The sequence below is a fragment of the Gobio gobio genome (assembly GCF_949357685.1).
Source record: "Gobio gobio genome assembly, chromosome: 1".
Classification (NCBI taxonomy): Eukaryota; Metazoa; Chordata; class Actinopteri; order Cypriniformes; family Gobionidae; genus Gobio; species Gobio gobio.
Window position 1 is genome coordinate 45,246,852 of NC_137097.1, and position 21,657 is coordinate 45,268,508.

The 21,657-nt window shown below is 39.3% G+C and overlaps 1 protein-coding gene across 6 annotated transcripts; it reads left to right on the forward strand.

Moving 5' to 3' along the window:
- Positions 1 to 8: 8 nt before the first annotated feature.
- On the forward strand, positions 9 to 19,546 carry tlcd3ba (TLC domain containing 3Ba). Of its 6 annotated transcripts, none has more exons than XM_079825193.1 (8): positions 9 to 101; positions 788 to 960; positions 3,912 to 4,071; positions 5,504 to 5,587; positions 12,558 to 12,780; positions 15,771 to 15,866; positions 16,231 to 16,340; positions 17,304 to 19,545. In XM_079825193.1, the coding sequence occupies exons 3-8, from the start codon at positions 3,947 to 3,949 to the stop codon at positions 17,539 to 17,541; spliced, it is 876 nt and encodes a 291-aa protein (XP_079681319.1). In that variant the 5' UTR covers positions 9 to 101; positions 788 to 960; positions 3,912 to 3,946; the 3' UTR covers positions 17,542 to 19,545. The 6 variants fall into 6 exon arrangements, with proteins under 6 accessions (XP_079681319.1, XP_079681322.1, XP_079681324.1 ...); XM_079825196.1 differs by lacking the exon at positions 9 to 101 and adding an exon at positions 231 to 500; XM_079825198.1 differs by lacking the exon at positions 9 to 101 and having other exon boundaries at positions 836 to 960; positions 3,916 to 4,071.
- The last annotated feature ends 2,111 nt before the right edge of the window (positions 19,547 to 21,657 follow it).

Here is a 21,657-nt window from a genome sequence, read left to right on the forward strand (position 1 = left end):
GTCGCGGTGCAGATTTAAAAGTAAAATTAATCTCTTGTCAACACATTTTAAGACTGAGACCAGTCGAAAAGACGTGATTCCGGAATCGAGAACGATGCACAGTAAGTTAACCCGTTTTTTCCGTTTCCGTGTAATTTTTTGTTGACTTCTCCGGTGATATTAGTTAAAGGTTATGTAAAAAGACAACGGAGACCACGGCTGTATTTAACCGCTCAGCGAGGCTCTGAGTCATGTTAGCACAGCGCTAGCCTGAAAGCTAGCGTGTGTCTTTCTCTGCTTTGCCTACATAGGAATTAGAATAACGCCATTATTTAGATAACCTTCGGCATTTGGTTCAGAATTTGCACATGTTTTGTAGTCAAATATGAGCCATTCCACCCTCCCTGCCTTCTTCGGTGCCCACTGGTTTTGTCTAATCCAAGTGAGGTGGTCAGAGAGGCAGATCCGGGGACCAAAGTGGTTGCCTGGAGACCTGCTTATCTCTCATCCATCTGGCGCAGGTATCCGCTCTCTGCCACGGATAGCCTGCATTTTCATTTAAATTAAGTCATTTGCAAGGCTAATGTTTGAGTGTGGTCATGTCTGACCACTGCAGCTTGTGATCTGCTGACTCAGCTTGAGTTATAGCTTTGTGAAGACCAGCTGGACGCGGATCAGCTCTGTTGTATGTAGGGATGCACTGGATGAAGACAGACAGCTCAGAGACAAACTTTGCATTAAAATTGTTCGTCCTTAAACACTTTTATTGCGTCTTTCTCATTGTTGTTAACATGTGTATTTTCCCCAGAAGGTGCTGCTAAACCAAAACTGTGAAGCAAGCTTTCTGGGATCAAGAGCTAAGGATACATCGACAACATCATGTCGAACGTCTCACAGATGCTTCATGGACCTTGTGATCCGATTTCTGCAAGACTGTGACAGGATTGTCCTGCCCTATAACCGACGCCGCTCAACCTTAAAGTAATAATCTCCCCTTTTTTGCTTGCCTCTCTTGCTCTTGTCCAATATGACCCTGTCCTCGTTTATGAATGTTTTAACCCATTCAGACTCAATGTATGTGTTCTCACTTCTATTACTTTTCTCTGGTGTTTTTATGCATAATACTGCTTGTTATGGTTTCCGTAATACGTTTGTGCCATCTTCACCAAAATTATCATTTTCAGTCAGACCATCCCTAACCAAAGTTGTGGAATGAATAATTTGCTCTGACCATAATGCCTGTAACAGCAATAGTCATCTAAACAAATTTAATGCGATGACATTTCAACTTTGTGTCTCTAAGGGGATATGACAAAGCTGTGGTTGGTGTGACATAGTATTATAAGAAAACACCTGAGCTGGATATTGAAAGGTTGCAGGTTTGAGCCCTGCAGAGGAATATAGCCATTCATAGGGGACATACTTGTTTCAATAACTTTATATGACTTGTTTCTTTGTTTAAACTGTTGTATGTTAACCGTAATATTTTGGAATAGTATTATTCCAGCCACTTATTTATTTATTGTTTAGTAGTTGCATGTAATCATGCATAATTTGCGGTTATTACTATAGTAATTACTTATAACATGTTTAACAAAAACACTAAACTAAAGTGTTGGGTTAGTGCTGCATCATCACAAAAGTTTTAGCCTTTCCAGTGTAAATATTCAAGCACTGGAACACATGAATAGGGAATTCGTTACTCGCGTGCTATGTGGGAAGTTTAAACATCTGAAAGACGCATTTCAGACAGCGCGCAAAGTTGAGCTCTTTCATGCCTTCCTGCGCTTGAATGGATAAATTCACTCAAAATGATGTCAAAAAATGCCTGTCTCGGCGAGTATCCTAGTAAACAGTCGGTTGTATCTCAAGTGAACGCAATCCTGCTACTTTCTGCATTTTTAATGTTAATCAAACAACAAAGGACAAAGGAAAAAAATCACTTGCTGCTTTGGAACTTTAAAAAGGATATGAAGACTATGCTATTTATTTGATTAGCCTAGTTTATTAAATTTCGTTACCTGAAAACTGTTAGACCTGCCTAAAGAGCACCGTTTATTTTATTTGTAAATTTGTTGTATTGTATTTATTTGTTCTATTGCGCTTGTAATTTGATTGTTTACTTGTCTTTAAAAATGTAGGCTAGTATATTATATTAGTTAAGCTAGTAGTTTTAGCTGTGGTATTGAAATTGGAAAAGAGGGTTGTGAATTTTCACTAGTAGGCCTATGTAAAATATATTTGGCTGGTAAATTTTCTTAAAGGATTAGTTCACTTCACAATGAAAATTTCCCCTGATAATATACTCACCCCAGTAATATATATATATATATATTATAGAAATGATGGATGTCAGAAATAATAAAAAAAAAATCATAAAAAATCTTGTAATTGATTATGATGTATGGCTCATTTGGTGTATAAATAAGACATACTGTTTTTTTTTTTAGTCTCTGGGTCTAAATGGGGTGCAGCAGAAGAGTTGCATGGCACGGGTTGAACACTTAATAATCATATCGTATCTGGGGCTCTGGGGGCGCATCCCAGTTTTAGCTATTTTTTTTTTCTTTTTTCTTTTCTTTTTTTTTATCGACCATGTGGGGTGGAAAGCGGTTCATTACTGGCTGCCGTAAGCACACACAGCCAGTGGGCCTGTCGCGTACAACCTGTTAGCTAGAGTTCTCGACAAGACTCCCTCTGCCTCGTGTGCTGCTGGACTGCTGGCGATGACAATAGGATGGATGCCGCTAGTCTGCTAGCTCTGAAGGTAGCGTTGTGAATCTGCGAGCTGCTCGCGTGCTGCTTTGCTTCTGTTTACATGAATGGAGAAAATCAGAGCGTGACCCGAGCTGACGTGGGGAATGGTGGAGGGTTTTGTAATATAGCTTGCAGCAGATTTAGAGTCTCTGAATCTGTTTAAAATGCAAAAGCATCATGTGTTGCGCTGTTATATGTTTTCATAATAGGATTTGCTTGTACTGTTCAGTCCCTTGAATTATTGACACGTTGCATGAACAGAATCGTTAGTGAACTAACGCACATTCGCTGTTATGTCTGTAACTCCCTAATTTGGCTGATATAAATTGATTTCTGTAAAATCTTTTTAGCTTTTGTGATTGACTTGCTGCAGACATGCACCCACAGTCCCAATGTTGCAATAACAGGAGTAATCCACTCCCTTTCACCTCCTCCCACAAGGTTTCCCTCACTGTACCACTGAATTACGGCCAACACCCTCCCACCCACCCTCTTTCTTTCTTCTTGCTCTTCTCTCGTCTCGCTCCCCTCCCTCTCCCTGCATTAATCTTTCTAAATCTCTTGCTTGCTAATCCTTTCTGTGGCTATTTTCGTACGGACACCCCCACCATCCCAGCTTCTTCTGCTGATATATATGTATATATAATATAGGACTCCTTACAATGCAATAATGAGACCAGTGAAGGGATGCAGTTGCATTGGAATTCTCCTGAAGATATATGGGGAATCAATCCGTGTCATGCCATTGCAATATGTACCTCATAGTCTTGTAGACCTGACTGTTGAGTTTAGTGGTAGTTAAAGTTAATATGTTGGTGTAATTGGCACAGTACGTTTTATATATGTTGCATTTATGTAGGTATATGTGTTGCTTGTTTGTCATTTTGTCTTCTGAAGTGCATTTTTGTGGTCTAATTTTCCTTTTTTACTCTCCCCATTTGTTTCATCCTTCTGTCTTTACCTTGCCCTTCTCTCTCCTTTCTTTCAGTGAACAGATTTAGGTGAGAATCAAGTTATAATGCTGAGTTTGAAACCAAATGCTAACAAAAAAACAAAAAAAAATGTTTGAAGGTTTTCAAGGTTGTTCTTATATTTATTTATACAATAGAATGTATATATGGATGTTTTAAAAACAAAAGCAAAACCCTAAAATGTGTGATATTTATTCCCTTAAGACAGACCGTGACGTTGAGCAACATTTCCCGAGATTATGCTGAGCATCCTTGCAGCTGGCTCCATATTCTTCCCCGGCCTTTTCCTGCTGTCTAAGCGAATCCTGAAACATGGTCCTGGGCTCATATGGAGCGAGAAGGATGCTGTCATTGTCTCGTCCAGGTAAATAAGGGAAGAGAAAGTGAGACGTGTTGAGCGGTCCTGTCAGGCTCAAACTACCTGCTTTTATTTACTTGTATATATTTAGCCTCACAGAACATGTATGTCAGTAAAGAATATATTCTATCCTCGTTTTGTTTATAAATGGCAGTGGCTTCATAATTGTATTTTGTTGTGTGTGTGATTTTTAATTAATATTCAGTTTAAAAAAAAATATGATAAATTGTATATATATATTATATAATAAAGGATAAATATCTGCATCAGTGAATATAGTGATATACAGTCAAACCAAAATGTATTCAGACACCTTCAACATTTTCTCACATAATCACAGTTTATTCGCTATAGTTTAGAAAATGGTAATAAAATATGACAAGAACTCAGAGTTAAACTGTCAGAACAAATTCATCTTGATAATGTCAGATAAATTTGATAGAAAGGTATGTAATGGATTACAATCAACCAATCAGGGGCCGGATTCATGAACATTATCTTAAGAAGAAAACGAAAGATGTTATTTGATTGAAAGGCGTGTATTGCTGAAGACTCGCTGAATGGAAAACACCTCAAAGCCTGTCTTTTTTCCGCTGCCTGCAGATTACCGTAGATCTCATAATAGATGTGCAGATTATTTTAATTGTGATTGGCTGGGCGGGAGTTAATAACTCGGCATCGTATTTTTAATGTGCCGTGCCATCTAAATTGTTACTTTTAAAGAGCCTGTCTCAAGATGCAGCGGTCTTTCCCATTCATTTGTGCTCTGTCTGTCTTGCGCTCTTTAGAGTGAATGCGTCCGGTATCTGTGTGTGTGTGTGTGTGTGTGTGTGTGTGTGTGTGTGTGTTGTGCTGCCTTGCTAGTTCTAACTTGAGTGAGCGCATCATATAAGCATAAATTATCAATCTGTGTCACTTTAGAGTAGTAATAAATATTATATTTAGCTAGCTGCTGTTATGTTGTAATGCTTAATATTTGAAATAACCCAATAAATTAATTAAACATCTTACATTTGGGTTTTTAAGAAGTTATTTACAATGATTTTTAAGAACATTCTTTTCGGGTATATGAACATTTCTTAAATGTTATCTTAAGAGCAATACAAAACATTCTTATTTTGTAGGTTATGCTGGTCTATCACTAAATGTAATGCTGTGAGTTTGTGGCAGAGATTATTATCATGTTTTGTGGGCATTTTTGCAAGAAACGTATCTGATTACGAACTGCTGAGTAAAGATGTTGCAGGTTATGTCTGATGCATTGATGAACTTTTCTTCTTGGCTAGAAAAGTTACTGTGAAATATACTGCTTAAATGACCCTTCCTTTAACTGGTGTTATCAAAATCTGCTATCAATGGTTTCAAATATCTCTTATGTAAGGGTGTTTGCAGTATGTTTTGGCTCTTTAAAAGCATGTGGGTTTTTTTCCTTTCTCAGGCTGGTGTCCTCTATTCAAGCCATTATGGCGTCCTCTGCCGGGTACATCATCGCCTGTTCTTGTAAAGACATCATCGAGGACCAGTGAGTATCAGCTGAAGATGTGCATTATGGCTAGATCCATAATTTTTTTTTTTTTTGTTGTTGTTTTTTCGTGGTAGTTGATTTTTATCAGCAGGAAGATTCACTATTCTAAACACAACACTGCTTTACTTTAGTGTTTGTTTGTTTTCCCATGTGCACGTGTCTCTCTCATTTGCGTATACAGCTGAGAATTCTCTAATTTCTATGGAATTGTTCCCAGATGTGTAGGAGTGCGGAAGTATTCCCTTAACTCTGAGTGTTTCTAAGAATGTGCTATTCCTCCTATGCATACTTTGTCAGAATAATCTAATTAGGCTCTTAACCTAATTAGTTTCTATCTGTAAATCCATTGTGGCACACCAAGCCAGGGGAAAGGGAGCGAGAGAGAGAGTAGACTTGCAAAATACTCTGGAAAAACTTGGTGACTTTTTATGATGGCTTTAGTCAGCGGTTTCAGTTCATAATTTAAAGCTGCATCTCAACACTCCTAAAACCCATTTGATGTGTTCACGCTGATGGTTTATGGAAAAGGGTTGGCTCTAATTTGATTTTCCTCATCTAGTTGAATTCATCTCGTTTTAAACTGTTTATCTCATTTATTTTTTGCCTCAACTTGAAGGCCCACAAGTGAATTAAGAATGGCAGTTCAAATAGGTCAAAGCAATCATGTTTCATAAATGATTTAAGCCAGGTAAACTCAATTACTCAGGCTATGTGATGTAAATGCAACATCAGGGGAACAGGAAGTCTGGGAATTAGACTAATGCTGTGTCCCCATTTACCTACTTATGCTACGCCTTAAAAGTATGTACTCTTTATGGAGTAAAAGTACATAGAGTGTGTAGCAGAAGAGTAGACCAGCTTTGGGACATACTATCATGTCATAAAATTGGATCTTTAAGGGACGCTCTGTCGCATAGCTACGCACATCCAGTCACTGACAAGATGACTGACAGGCAAGTTTACACAGTTAACATCCTTAACATTTATTTAATTTCCTTCTGTATTGGAGGGATAAGAAGTAGCATGTTGATCTTCCAGGTGTGGGTCTTTCATGGGGAGAACTCCTAATATTTTTGCATAAGGATGCATTTAAAAGTGAATGGCCAAACGGATCTTTATAAAAGTTCACATTGTTGCAGATGAAATGTAACCATTAGAGTGTGCACAGATCTGCACTTCAAAAATGTACTGGAAATACTAGACCATCTGGGGACTTTTGAAATACTCTTTTCAACATACTTTGGGACATCTTGCCCAATTTTTATTATTCGAAAGTCTGTAATATTTTTAATGTTTTTCAAAGACATCTTGTATGCTTACCAAAGCTGTATTTATTTGATCAAAATACTGTAAAAAAAGCTGGCAAGTGCCATTTTCAGCATTTTCAGTCAAATCAAGTCACCTTTATTTTTATAGCGCTTTATACAATACAGATTGTTTCAAAGCAGCTTTACAGTGATAATAGAAAAATTATTCAATGATGCAAACAGTTCGGCTGTACAGCAGCTCTAAAAGAAAATAGTGTCATTCTTTAAGGGCTGAAGTCAGTTCAGTGTTGATTCAGTTCTGCTGAAAAGATTATTAAATTAGTTTATATGAAGCAGTTCTGCAGAAAACAGTTATGTCGACATCCAGCTCGGTTCACTTCTCATCCTATAGTGTCAGTACAGTAAAATCAATATTTTTTGGTTGAATATTAAGTGTCCCCAACTAAGCAAGCCAGAGGCGACAGGGTCAAGGAACCCCAACACCATCAGGTGGCAGAATAGAGAAAAAAACCTTGGGAGAAACCAGGCTCAGTCGGGGGCACTTCTCCTCTGGCCAATGAACGAATACAGTGTGGTTGTTGTTGTTGTTGTTATTGTTGTTTTTAGGGTGTAGGCTGCATCACAAGTCAGAAATCAAATTGTGGATCGGTAGCATTCAGATCCAATTCGGAAGATCGGATTCATAACGCCAGTATGGAGACAAAGCTGGTCATAGGTCTGTGCAGAGGATTTGTCTGGTTCTGGTAGTCTTTGCTAGGTGCAGGTCCACCATCGGATCTGGATACGGACCGAATATGGCTGACTTACAGTAGCCTCGGGATAAACAGAGAGACTAATATTAGTGTAAATGCCATTCTTCTTGTGACGTAACCAGTATATCGGGTGTTATGGGAAGTGTTCCCGGTTCTGGTTGAACTAATTTATGAAGGCTAACAATCCTTTAACGGTTGTGAATTATAGAAATGTGAGAATATAAGAGGTGAGTTTTTTTTTAAGATTGACAGAGTGTGTCTGCCTCCCGAACAATGCTAGGAAGACTGTTCCAGATTTTGGTGTTAAATAGGAAAAGAATCTAATGTCTGCTGTTGATTTTTATATTGTAGGTATTATCTGGACAGAATTTTGTGACCGCAATAGATTTGATGGAGTATAATGCGTTAAGAGCTCGATCAAGTACTGAGGAGCTAAACCATTTAGTGCTTTTGTAAGTATTTAGCAAGATTTTAAATATGCAATGTTTAATAGGGAGCCAGTGTACTGTTGACAGAACAGGTCTAATGGTCATACTTCCTGGTTCTAGTAAGAACTGGAGCTGCTGCATTTTGGACCAGCTGGAGTTTATTTATTAAATGAGCAGGGCAACCACCCAGTAGAGCATTATAATAAACCTTTTTTGCATTTGTCATTGAGAGCATATGTTGTAATTTAACTTGGGGCTGGGTGATATGGCCAAAAAAATCTGTATTTTTTTATTAAATGGCAATATACGGTATATATCTAGCTATTTTCTTTGTTTTTCTGTTTTGGATTAAAATTTGTTTTATTTATTTAAAAAAAAAAAAAATTCACATCCTGCCCAATGATGTCATACAAACAATGTTGATAATGAAGGCTATGAAAAAAAATGTTGAATGTAATGTAGGCTATGCAATATATTATGTGCAAAAGGTGTTAAAATGACATTACATTTTAACATTCTAAGAAAAAAACAAAATCAATTTAGATTTACTAAACCTAAAAATGAAAATAAAAACAAAAGCAACAGACTAATTATATTAGCCTACATTTGATTACCCCATTTATAATGGTCACTCATAAAAATACACTTACTTGTAGGTTTAAAATTCCACTATGGCACATTTATTGTCAAACAACAAATATTTTAGCAATATGTATATTTTAGTCAAGAGTTATTGTGCACCTATTCAATTGCGCTACGTCTGTTTGGTACGAATGCCCACGCCGGCACTCATTCATGGAAGCCTGAATTTTAGCTGAGATTCACTTCACGTCTTGTCTGCTATCACCAGACCAAGCTAAATTTAAGATTGGACATTGGTCTGGGGAGTCTGCTATGCATTTTCTACTGCACGAGAGGTGTGATAAACAAGCATAATTCAAATGACTCTGTACATAATTGGATAGTCCTTCAACCAATCAGACCACAAGAGGCGTGATCAACGGGCATCAATCCATCGGTTCTCTATCCGTCATCGTGTTAAACCCGCCAGTAGCGTGCCAGGTGGATAAGCCAGTCTGTGATTGGTTCCCGCAAAAGTGTAACAGAAGCAGGAAAAATGAATGTACAGGTTTCCAGACTGAGCTGCAGGGCGAAATCAAATCGCCGGCATATCAGGCTGGGTTTAGACAGTTTACTTCACGTCCTCTCCTGACAGCAAAATGGACATATTTGCATGACTTTCTAACATTTACAGATGGTGAATATACCTCTGAAATGCAAGTTATGCACTGAGGAAAGCACCACATCTCAAACGCATTAAACAGCGCAAGGATTTATCTGTCAGTCAGCATATGTATGCGTCAGAGCATCTGACAGGGCAAGCTGATTTAAACTATACGTGTTAACTATATCTTGCTAGTTAATTTGAAGCCCTTAATATAAAGCATGTCATGTTTAGGACTCCATTTTACATTTCCATATTGTTTCTAAAAAATATATTGATATACTGTACACACTCAATATACTGCCCAGCCCTAATATAAATATATTTTTAAGATGGACAAATGCGGTTTTACAGATGCTAGAAATGTTACTTTCAAATGAAAGTTTGGTATCAAAGAGCACACCCAGGTTCCTAACTGACGAGTAAGACCTGACAGAGCAGCCATCAAGTGTTCTTACTGATTCTTGGTTATTACGTGCGGAGGTGTGGCAAGCAGGACTGGGCTGAGAGCCATGGGAACGGAGTGAGGCCTGTGGCGCGAGTGCTAATGAGCGTCACCTGCACGCCACAGTGGTCTCGAGTCTCACGCAGGAGCTCCGGAAGAATAAAAGGATTGACGACTGTGCAAGACGAGAGAGGACCAGGCCTAGACTATTCAAGTTGTGTTTTTCTTTGTTTTTATGCGGCAGTCTTCCGTGAGGGGCTGACGCTTTACTTACATGTTGTTGTTGTTTGTTTATTTTGGAATCAAAGTTTGTTGAACATTTGCCGGTTCCCGCCTCCTCCTTTCCTGAGCCTTTAAATCTTGCTAAATTTGTGCTGAAACTTGGGAGGAAGGAGGGACGCGCTGTCATAGAGTACTCGCCGCTGTGGGGAATTTGCTGTACTTTCGAGTTGGATTCCAAGAATCTGCCACCAAGGACGCTCGTGAAGCTGGAGAGCTCGGTGAGGTGACGGCTATACTCACCTCCGTCAACCAAAGCATGAAGGGGCGGTTGCTGAGTGGTTGCAGATGTTGCAGTTTGCCAACGTCCGGGTCTGCATCCAGCCACCAGCATGTGGAGGAGCTGGTGCTATGGGAATGGTGCCTCGCCGCCGGATGCTGATGAGGATTCGTTGTCGCTGGGCATCAGGGAATAGTGGGGGTGAGGGGTAAGTCTGTCCACCTGAGGTATTCAGGCAACGTGGAGAAGTTCTCCCGGCTAGTTAAGGACAGAGCGGCAGTACATTTTGCAAATTGGACCAAGATTTTTTTTTCCCTCTCTCCCCTCTCTTTCCTCATCCTTCCGTCTCCTTTTCTCTCGCCTCATCTGTCCTTACCCCCAGGTGCTGCGGCCACTGTGATGGGTGGGGGAGTAGAGCGCAGTCTTGAGGGTACCCCCAGCCTGTGAGGGGAGATGGGGGGGTATGTGGCTAGCAGGGTGGGGCCGAGAGCCGTGGGAACGGAGCGAGTCTGGTAGCGCAAGTGCTAATGAGCGTCACCTGCACGTCACACCAGTCTCGAGTCTCACGGAGACCTGGATTATTTATGCGTTTCATTATGTTTATATGCAGCAGTCGTCCCTGAGGGGCTGCCGTTTTACTTTTGTTTTGTTGTTTGTTTATTTTGGAATTAAAGTTTGTTGAACGTTCGCCGGTTCATGCCTCCTCCATCCCTGAGCCTTTAAATCTTGCTACAGGAGGTTTTTTCTTCAATAAATAAAACCTCTGTTTGTTTGTTTTTTCCGATTTAAGTAGTAGACTAGTAAATCACTAGTCATCCATTTTTTTCTTTATATCATCTATGCATTCTGTTAATTTTTTTAATTAGATGAAACATACCAAAGTATGATTACGACAATGAGTCCAGGCGCATGTTGTCTAACACCAATAGAGGTTAGAATGTCTATGAATTTCAATCCCAATGCGTCTTTTTCATTATCTACATGGATATTAAAATCACCAACAATTAAGACTTTATCTTTATCAGTACTAACTTAGCCAGGGTTCTGTCAAACAGCACATCTAGGTTATGATCTGTGATCATATCATTTACAATAAGTTATTTTGTAGAAAAGGATCTAATATTCAGCAAACCCAGCTTTATTCTTTGTTCATCTGTATTATGTCTGTTTTTCTATTTGTTGAACATCAGATTTTTACCTTTTAAATAAGTTTAGGAGTTGTTTGTGTTTACTAGACATGGGCACAGTCTCTATATGATGAGAGAGTCTCTATGTGTTGGAATTTATCTGACTTCTGTGACGTTTCCAATTGTCTATGAACCCTTTATTATTCTGCGGACACCATTCAGACAGCCAGTCATTGAGTGCATTATTCAGCATAATTTCTCCAGTCTTCAGTGTCACATGATCCTTCAGAAATCATTCTAATATGCTTATTTGGTGTTCAAGAAACATTTCTTATTAATGTTGAAAACATTTGTGCTGCTTCATATTTTTGTAAATAGTTTTACTGCCTCTACAATCTGACTGGTGCTTGATTTGCTAGTCAAATTTTAAGGGAATACTTCACCCCAAAATGAAAATGTCATGATTTACTTACTCCCATATTGTTGTTGTAAACCTGTAGGAATGTTTATCTTGCATGCAACACAAAATGAGAGATTTATCAGAATCTTAGAGGGTTTTTTAAATAAAAATTTGTATACATGGTGTTATATTTTCAAGGCCAACACACCTGCCTGTAACCTTCAGGTGCAGTACTGAGCACCTTGGTCATGTTCATAGAAATATCAGGCAATAATTAATGGAAAGTTCATTTAATCTGCACAGGTTTGAAATGTTGCTTTTCTGAGCATAATATCTGCAAAATTCTTTTTTAAATCCTTATCAAATATAAAGGACGACTGGGAAATAATCATGTTAAAGTTGATCATTGACCCTGTCGCCGGTTCACCACTGTTCCTTCCTTGGAGCACTTTTTATAGATACTGACCACTGCAGACCGGGAACACAAGAGCAGCAGTTTTGGAGTTGCTGACCCAGTCATCTAGCCATCACAATTTGGCCCTTGTCAAACTCGCTCAAACCCTTACACTTGCCAATTTTTCCTGCTTCTAACACAACTTCGAGGTCAAAATGTTCACTTGCTGCCTAATATATCCCACCCACTAACAGGTGCCGTGATGAAGAGATAATCAGTGTTGTTCACTTCACCTGTCATAATGTTATGCCTGATCGGTGTGTGTATATATAGTGTGTGTGTGTAAATGTGTATGTATGTGTATATAACACTGTTTCTCAATTTATCTCGATCTTTCATCCCATATCTCTCTCTGCTCCCTCTGTCCAGGCATTGGCTTACCAGCAGCTATATCCTCTTTGCGGTCCCCTACTTCATCTATGACATCTATGCCATGTTCTTGTGCTACTGGTACAAACTTCAGGTCAAAGATCACGAGGAGGATAGCGAGGCCAAACCGATGAGGTCAGCCATCATCGGCTATCTGCGCAGAGAGTTCCTTATGGTCTTGCACCATGTCGTCATGGTTACTGTCTGTTTCCCTGTCTCAGTGGTGAGTGGAATGAGGATGGTGTGCCATTAACATATGTTTTTTCATAAACACACACATATAAAGTACTTTTTTTTTAGGTATATGATTATGCCCAGAGCCAGTCTGGCCTTATGTTTAGAGTGTTGTAACAGTTTTGGCTTCATGACTGTTTAAGAGTGATTTGATGGGATCATGCTGTGTGGGTAGGGGTGTAACGGTACACAAAACGGATGGTTCGGTACGTACCTTGATTTTAAAGTCAGCATGGGAGCAAGGGAGAGAAAACTAAATTTAAAATTGCTTTTTATTTATTTTCATTAAACGGTAGTTTACTGAACAATTTGTATCTGTCCTTAAATTAATCCAATTATAACTAAAAGTTTCTTAAAGATAATGCTGTAAACTATATAGAGAGCCCTTACATTACAAAAATATTAACAACAGAGCCCAAACTATTTTTGCACTATTCAAGCACGTAAATACTGTCTCTCTTCTTCTTCTGCATGACAAGCGAGTGTCAGAAGCGTAAAGTGCCACAGCACCGCCTTGTGTACCGGGAGCAACATCTACTGAATGTGCACGTTCACTTGGCGCATCGCCAGTGAAAATCGCTTGGGTGTGAACACTCAAGACGCGCCGAAAAACGTCACGAAAAACGCTGGCGATTATCGGGCGATATTCGTCCCGGTGTTTACAGGCCTTAAAGGTGAACTATGTAGGATTTTTGCAGTAAAATATCCAGAAACCACTAGGCCAGTGTTATATATTTTGTTCAGTTGAGTACTTAGAATATCCCAAATGTTTTAAACTATTTGTAAATCGTGAGAAAATTGCTATTTTAACCAAGGAGCCGGGACGTGTGAGCTATGCGTGTGAGGGAGTCGCCTGTCGATTGCGTCATATCTGCGTCACACTCGGTCTCCGGTTTTATTCAGTGAAACACTTTACTCTCACTGCAGTGTGAACAAGTGTCATAGCAGCCGCCGAGCGAACGTCATAACTTCCTTTTCAACACACTCAGATATATCTAATACGATAAACAGAGTTGGGTTACCTCAGACTCATGACTGGAAAAGAGGAAGTAGCGCCGGCAACCGTGTCATAATAAAAGTCCCGCCAGCGACTATGCCATAATAACAGTCCCGCTCTTCAATCGCTCCTGCGGCCTTGCTCAGCTCCACAACACTCGCTCCTGCTCTACTTCAGACTACAGTAATGTTAATAATCGCATCCATGAACATGATTTCTGCCTGAGTCCTATCCTGACTGTTTTCCACCGGCTGTGAGGTGAAGACCACATGTCCCGAGATTCTGCGCTCAAACGTGCCGTCATCAAACTACGCCTTTGTTTTGAACAGGCGACCTCTAGTGGACGGAAAAGTTACATAGTGTAGCTTTAAGAACAAAAAAGTGGACACAGGCAATTGAGACAGAGCACAACACTGAGAACTAAACCCACTAGAGGGCAGAGCCACGGCTCCCACCACACGCATTCATGCACTGCGCATAGGGTACCAAGTGCTGAGGGGGGCACCCAAAGAGGACCCATCCACAACCCCAGCCCAACCCCAATTGGCTCAGCTTTACAAAGTCGCGAATGGCACCATCGCGGGCACCATAAAGAAATTACACTCAGGACACCAATACGGCCAGCAATCAGCAACAGGAAATATAATATATAAAACTGACATTTGGATATTTGACTTAACAGTGACAAAATGTTTACTGCACACATAGGCATACTGAGTGTCAGGATCCCAAAATGTACCCATTCTTCTTGCTGATGCTTCACGTCTTATTGCCTGTATCCACTTTTGTCTCCTTAAAGACACTTTTGTCTCCTGTTTTTTGGGGGTCAACAGCTTATAAAAACTTATTTCTGTGTTTTGTAGCTTGTTTGCTATACACCCTGTCACTTAGCAGCTTTTTGTTATAAGTCCGAAATGACAATGAGGCAGCCTCATGCAATGGAGAGTTTGCTCATGATGGAGGATGGAAAAGTCAATGGAGAGCGTTGGATTGCTGGTGTGGGTGTGGTCTAAATGCACTCTGTCTCTATACAGTGTTTTGTCACGTCACATTAAAGAGAGTCCAAACGGCATTTATCGCTTAAATTTTGTGATAAAATGGACAGAATACTTGATATGTTCGTGTGGGAACTTGGATTGAAGTGTGTTCCGCATCCTATTGTTAAAAATTGAATTCGGTACCTTTCGGTACACATGTGCACGTACCAGAAGTCCTGTACCGAAACTGTTCAGTACGAATACGTGTACCGTTACACCCCTTTATGTGGGTGTCTTGAAGTGTGGCTGAGTCTAACTTGTCCTGAATGGGCCTGTGTACTTTCACCCTGTGATTATGCCCTCCATCACTCTCCATCTGTATCCATGGAGATTGTTGCTGTCGGCAGCGGTACAGCAGCCAGCACCCTGGCATTAGCTGCACTCAAATGGCAATAAGTGTTATGGACTGATAAGAGAGGAGAACCTCTGCAGCACTTTCCTCTGATAAAACCACACTACGCTTGTCTACCTCTGACAAAGGTCTGACTTTCTCTTCCTTTTTCTTTCTGTTCTTACTTTCCTTTATCTTTTCTTCATTCCCTTTCCCTTCCATTTCTGTATCCTCATACCATTCCCTTTTTGATTCTTTTTCTTTTCCCTTCCCTTCCACTCCTTTCCCTTTCTCTTTATATTTCTCTTCCTTTTCCCTTACCTTTCCTTTCCCCTTCCCACTTTCTTTTATTTGCTTTTCTCTTTTACGTTTCCTCCCCTTTCCCCTTCCTTTAAATTGTATTGTCTTTCCTGTAATTTTCTCCATTCTCCCTTTCCTCGTCCCCTTCCATTTTCCATTCCCTTCCATTATTGTGTCTTTTTTCTTTTCTTCCCTAATTTCCTTCTTTTTCTTTCTCTTTCCATTCCCATCCTTCCCTTTCCTGCTGTCCTTTTCCCCTTCCCCTTCATTTTCTCATCCTTCCCTTTCCTTTCCCTCTTTTCCTCTCTTTCTAGTTCTGGAGACACGGCAAAGGGGATTATTTCCAGGGTGTGATGTTCATGGCAGAACTCAGCACCCCGTCTGTCTGTCTGGGAAAAATTCTCATCCAGGTACTAAACACAATCACTCACATCTTTCCATCTCTTTCAGACTTTTTGTCGTGTCAACGTATCTTTCTTTTGAATGACATAGACAAGCAGATTTTCAGATTTCTCTTTCTTTTCCTTATAGTGTATGGGTAATTTCTACCAGACTGACTAATCTTAAGACATCTGATTGAATGACAGTGATCTTTCACAGACTTGTTTACTGTACCAACTCTCTTGTCTCCTTCGCTCCTTGATTGTTAAATGTGTAGTGGGGAATATTGAATCACGGTTGTTAGGGTTCATTGCTCTGCCTATTAATATTTTTCTATCTGTTAATCACTCTCTCTTTCTCTACTTCGTGCTCTCCTTTGTTTCTTTGCCTCAGTACAAGCTACAGCACACTCTCCTACATAAAGTCAATGGAGCTCTTATGCTGGTCACTTTCTTCATCTGCAGAGTTCTTCTCTTCCCCTACCTCTACTACGCCTACGGCAGGTATGATCACTATTTAACACTCTCAATCATTCAGTCTTTTAGGTCTTATATTTCTCTATCCCATCTTTCTTTTATCCTCTCTTTCTCCACTGATTCACAGTCCCTCTAATATTAACATGAAATCCTAAATCTGGAAGTTTTCTTTTTTGGTCAGACATAAATATGCATCACATTTCTCACTCATTCTCAACCCAGGATTTGTTTCAAACATGAGACATTTTCACATTTCTCCTAAATGATTGTAATAACCACCAAAGATCATGAGCCGTGTTGTTTTGAATTGATGGAATACCAGGACAAACATCATCAATCTGGATGGCATGTTCTAATTTAAAGATTCCAGCACTGATGTATTATTCAGAAGACTGAAATTTGAGCATCCTTAGACTTTCAGTAACACTTGTACTCCTAGTTACATTTCTGAGTGGTCTTTACTGGCAAACACATGGCTAAGAAGTTGTATTTGCTTGCACTAGCAAGAGGATTTTAAAAAAAAAATGTAATTTCCAAAACTGAACAAATCATGGAAAATATCTCGGGAAGGTATTGCTCTTTGAGAGTGCACTTTTTGCATTTGAAAATCCTTTAAATTACCCCCTAGTAGTTTTTGTCGGAAAAAGTCATCCAGTTTCAGAACGTGTGAAAAATCAAGTTCAGATACTGTATAGTTTGATGTTAGTTACTTGCATCATCCAAACGTGTGTGTGTGTGCGTGCGTGCGTGCGTGCGCGCGCGTGTGTTCAAACTTTTCTCGAAAGGGACTTAGAATATACTAAATACATCTAATTCCTTACACCGTGTTTACACCAGACGTGAGCGGCACTGTGCGACAAAATTAGATAGAACCCATTATAATGATGCTGTCTACACTGGATGCGGCAACAACAAATTCCTGACAGTAAACTGATGCCTTGCGTACTTCAATGACTCTATGTATGTTTTTTTTTTGTGCTCTTCTCACAGGTACGCATCCATCCCCTTCTACATGGTGCCGCTGTCCGTGCCCTGGCACTGTAACGCAGGTGCAGCTTTGCTCATGGCCCCGCAGGTTTACTGGTTTTCCCTCATCTGCAGAGGCGCCTTCCGTCTCTTCACCAGAGCCTCACGGCACAAAGCGGCCATTAGCAGCACAGACTCTGAACCGAAAACCTCCCTGCCCTCTGCTAATGGATACAGCCCAAGAGAGACTGATTCGCACTGAGAGAGGGGTAGAAATAGAGATGTAGCTGCAGGATTGTTAGGTTTAGGCCAAATAGGAAACAGAAGGCAGATTGACGGAGTTCAATGGGTGGATCTTTCTTTGACCCTGCAGTGTCGGTCAGCAGGCAAAGAAACTCAAGCTGTGTGCCCTCTCTATTCACCATCATCTTCTCTTTGAGAAGAAAAACAAGACTTCAAACCAAACCGATAATTTTTTTTCTCTAACATGCTCATCCTCTGTGTCGGAGCAGTTGGTTGGGGAAATGTCATCTGCTTTGCAGGGTTAGCGCATCATTTGTAAATTACCATGGTCATAAGCTTCAGAAAAAGGGACAGATGTGGACGAAGCAGGAACAGTATTTAAAATGAGTGATAGATGGAAGGATTGAAAGATACCTCCTGTTCGCCTCTCTTGAGTATCCGTCTCTTTGTTACAGTTGCATAGAGGATACAAAAAAGGGAACAGAAATTTCTCTGTCAATTTGTACATACATTTTTATTATTTACGTTGACCTCCAAATAGATTTTGAATTTATTTTAGATTTTTGTAGAATCTGTTTATTTTGTTATTTATTTAGTTCTATTCCTCATTAAGGGTGGATAAGTTTTTAAAGCAAAGCCGTTCACTACTAAAAGAGTGTCAACCGAAGTTGTTTGATTCAAAACAACCAATTCAGATGCATAGCCTTTTCCCAGTTATCCAGCTCTCTGTTTTTCCTTTTCCCGGTTCTCATCATAGCTGAAAACAAGATGGCAGCGGCTGCATCCAGTTAGTGAATCAGCAGCTATAAAGAAGAAGGGGGGTCATTTAAAGGATTTGGATAAAGCTGAGCTAATGCATTAGCATATCTCTGCTGCAGTACTCCAATCCTTTTAAGATCCAGATGTCGGATGAAGGGGGAAGGGGCCAAACTGCTCATTGAAACGCTGCACTTAAAAAAAAAAAAAAAATAGGCTGAAATTGGCAAGGCACTTGGACGAACCTGAGCCAGTCAGTTTGTACTTTTCCTACAGTTTTATGTGAGGGGTTTAGACTGCCTTCTCATAATGGCCCTTGCCAACCTAGTAGTAGATTCACGCCACAATATGAAGTCTATACTACCACTGATTGTAATCTGCACATTAAATGTGTAACAACTGTTCTTTCTCCACGCTGACAAGATGTTTATCCGATTCTCGAACTGTCAGCCTTTTGTTTCTGTCCGGATATTTAGGAGGTCCACTGATGACATGTTGTGTACTCACTTTTATGGTAAAAGTGTCATCAGTGTAACAACGTTGTCAAACGCCTCCCTCACAAACAGGACTGCCAGTTTGATGCTATACAGTATTATTAGGGGTGGAAGAGTTGGAGTCGAAGAGTGAAACTTGCACTGAATTATCACATGGAGGGTTGCTAAACAAACATCCAAGTCTGTGAGATACTTTATCACTTTTAAAAGCACGGCATAGATGGTTCTTTTTTAATCAAAGTCTTGGATTTAGTTTTGGACCACTATAAATGAAATCTTAATAGATTAGTCATGTTTCTGTTACTCATTGGAAAGTTTTTTATTTTTCTGCTTTACAGTTGGTGTGTGTGTGCCCAAAGACATCAATGTAGCCGTAGAATTTATGCTTTTAACATGCTCTTTACACAAAGGACTATTGGATTGTTTTGCACTGAGGCGTCACATCACTAACTCAAAGGGACGGCCCAGTGCTGGGCATGAATAGGGCCAGTATTTTCAACTATAGCAAAGTTATACTGGTTTGGGAACTGGTTAAAATATGTTCAAGCTAGTAATGACTCTTATCTTCTGACTGTGTTTTATGTAATTATGCTTATTGTTAATTTATTCTTATTTATGTATTTATTTGGCCAAGTCTGAATGTACATATGAATACACATCTAAATGTTTTTTGTTTTTTTCTGAGTGGGCTTCTCTTTATCTAGTTGCTTGAAGACTGTTCTGTAATTTTGGTTCTCTCAGCTGAAATATACTCTTGCTCTCTCCTGCTGTGCTGATGCTGTGTTTGACCTCCTTTATACTGAAACAAAAGCTGTGTGTCACCTGATTGGTGTGTGTGAGAGAAAGAGACAATTGCCTGAATGTGTTCGTCTTCAAGTACCAGGCCAGTGACTCTTGGTTTTCTAATTCCAAAATTCTCTATTCTCTTTAGTTATGTAGGCCTAAATCATAGGCGTAGATTACGCGGGGGACGCGGGGGACGTGTCCCCCCCACTTTATATAAAATGTAAATTCGTCCCCCTCACTTTTGCATTCGGCAAACTGTGTTCAGTTGATGTTTTCACGAGGCAATGTGTATAAATCCAGATTTAAAATTAAAAATTCAAAGAGACGAGATCTATCTACATACGTGTGCCTTTCACGTTTCCATGGTAATCAGTCCCTCACGTGTCACGGCCGCCGCACGCCCATGCTCGCACCCGCGCTGTAATCATCATTTTCATAGAGGTCGCGATGAGTTCAAAACGGCAAAAAACTATTCACTCCTTTTTTACGAAAAAGTCAAGCACAGTAAGTTGGCATGTATCCGAATTGTGTTGCACAACGATGAAAGCCTTTTTCTCTTGTTGAATAATTACGTTAGCAGGTTTTGCTGGAAATTGAAAATATTTGCTCTCCGCACAAACGTGCACTTATTTTCAGTGTATTTTCTTTTGTAACGTCTTTTATTTTCACATATATGTTATCAAAGCTCTTAAAATTAGAATATAGATGTGATTTTTAATGTTGAATTCAGGTTTTCACGCATTAACAGCCACTAAATATCTGTCTGAATCTGGCAGCTTTGTGACATGTTTAACCCTACAATTTTTATTATATTATACAATTCATTAGCAATGCAGTATTCAATTGTATGCATTAACGTTCTAACATAGGTCTTAATTTATAGTTTTCTCTTTCTTTTATTGTTTAAAATGCAATTTTGAAAGTAATTTAACTTTCTTTCTGTGTTGTCAAGATTGAACAAGACACAGGCAGTTTAGGGTTATCAGGTCAGAAACAGGATGACACACAAACAAAAGAAACGTCACAGGTGAGAAGTGATAGAGTGGCTTTTAAATTTTTTTTTATATACATTGTACAATTTTTCTATACATCTATGCTTAATGTTCAACCAATATTTGTAGTACCATATAGACCAATCATAAAATTGTCATTAGGAAAATATAGGAAAGATAATTTAGGATACAAATGATTGGCTATTGTCTAGCAGTGTACATCATTTCTTCTGTATGTCATAATTCCCTGTATGAACATAGTTCAAACACTTCTTTATTGTCAATAGACAGAGCCAGAAGTTAATTCAAAGTTGAGAGAGGATGAGGCAGAAAGTTTCGAGGAGGCTTCAGAGGTGAGGAAAAACAAACGACTGGAATAAGATAATTAATGGAATAAGTTTAGTTTTTTTCCATTAAACAATCATTATGTGTTTTATGTCTATACTGCCTTGCATAAGCAAAACAAAGTAACTACTCCGTTTGTGAAAAGTTATTACTAAAGTTATAACTAAAATCAAGTCTCTTAGGATTTGGCTTAGATTTGGGAACCGAAAAATTGGTCTTTTGTTGTTGTGTACCTTTTATTGTATGCATTTGCAAACTGAATGGAATGTACAAAATATTTAGCAACAATGTCTACACTGTAAAAAAAATTCCGGTCTCCAATTGAACATTTTCTTGTGACCGATCACATCTAAATTTTTCAGTTGGCCAAATTGAATTTCTTGAATTTTAATTGAATTAAATTGCATCAATTCACAGAAATTCAATTTGGCCAACTGAAAAATTTAGATGTGATCGTTCACTAGAAAATTTTCAATTGGAGACCTGAATTTTATTTTTACAGTGTACATTTAAATATTTCTTCTACTAATCAGACTAATTTGTAATTTTTTATAGACAGAACAGAGAGCATCAGACTTAGGGTTGACTGTTGTAGAAGGAGGCGGGCCTTCAGTACCTGTATTAAAACCCCACCAGCCAGATTCCAAGACTATTGTGTGTCAGGTGCTTCGAGACAGAACTCTAAAATTTCAGGCTCAGTGGTACCAAGATTTTGCATGGCTCCATTTTGAGCCTGGTATTGATGGAGCATTGTGCTTCTAC

Bases quoted from the DNA above. Each gene is read 5' to 3' on its own strand.
- tlcd3ba (XM_079825193.1), top strand. From the start codon at position 3,947: ATGCTGAGCATCCTTGCAGCTGGCTCCATATTCTTCCCCGGCCTTTTC. The intron at 12,781-15,770 runs GTGAGTGGAATG...CTCTCTTTCTAG, and splicing joins TCTGTTTCCCTGTCTCAGTG to TTCTGGAGACACGGCAAAGG. The intron at 15,867-16,230 runs GTACTAAACACA...TCTTTGCCTCAG, and splicing joins TGGGAAAAATTCTCATCCAG to TACAAGCTACAGCACACTCT.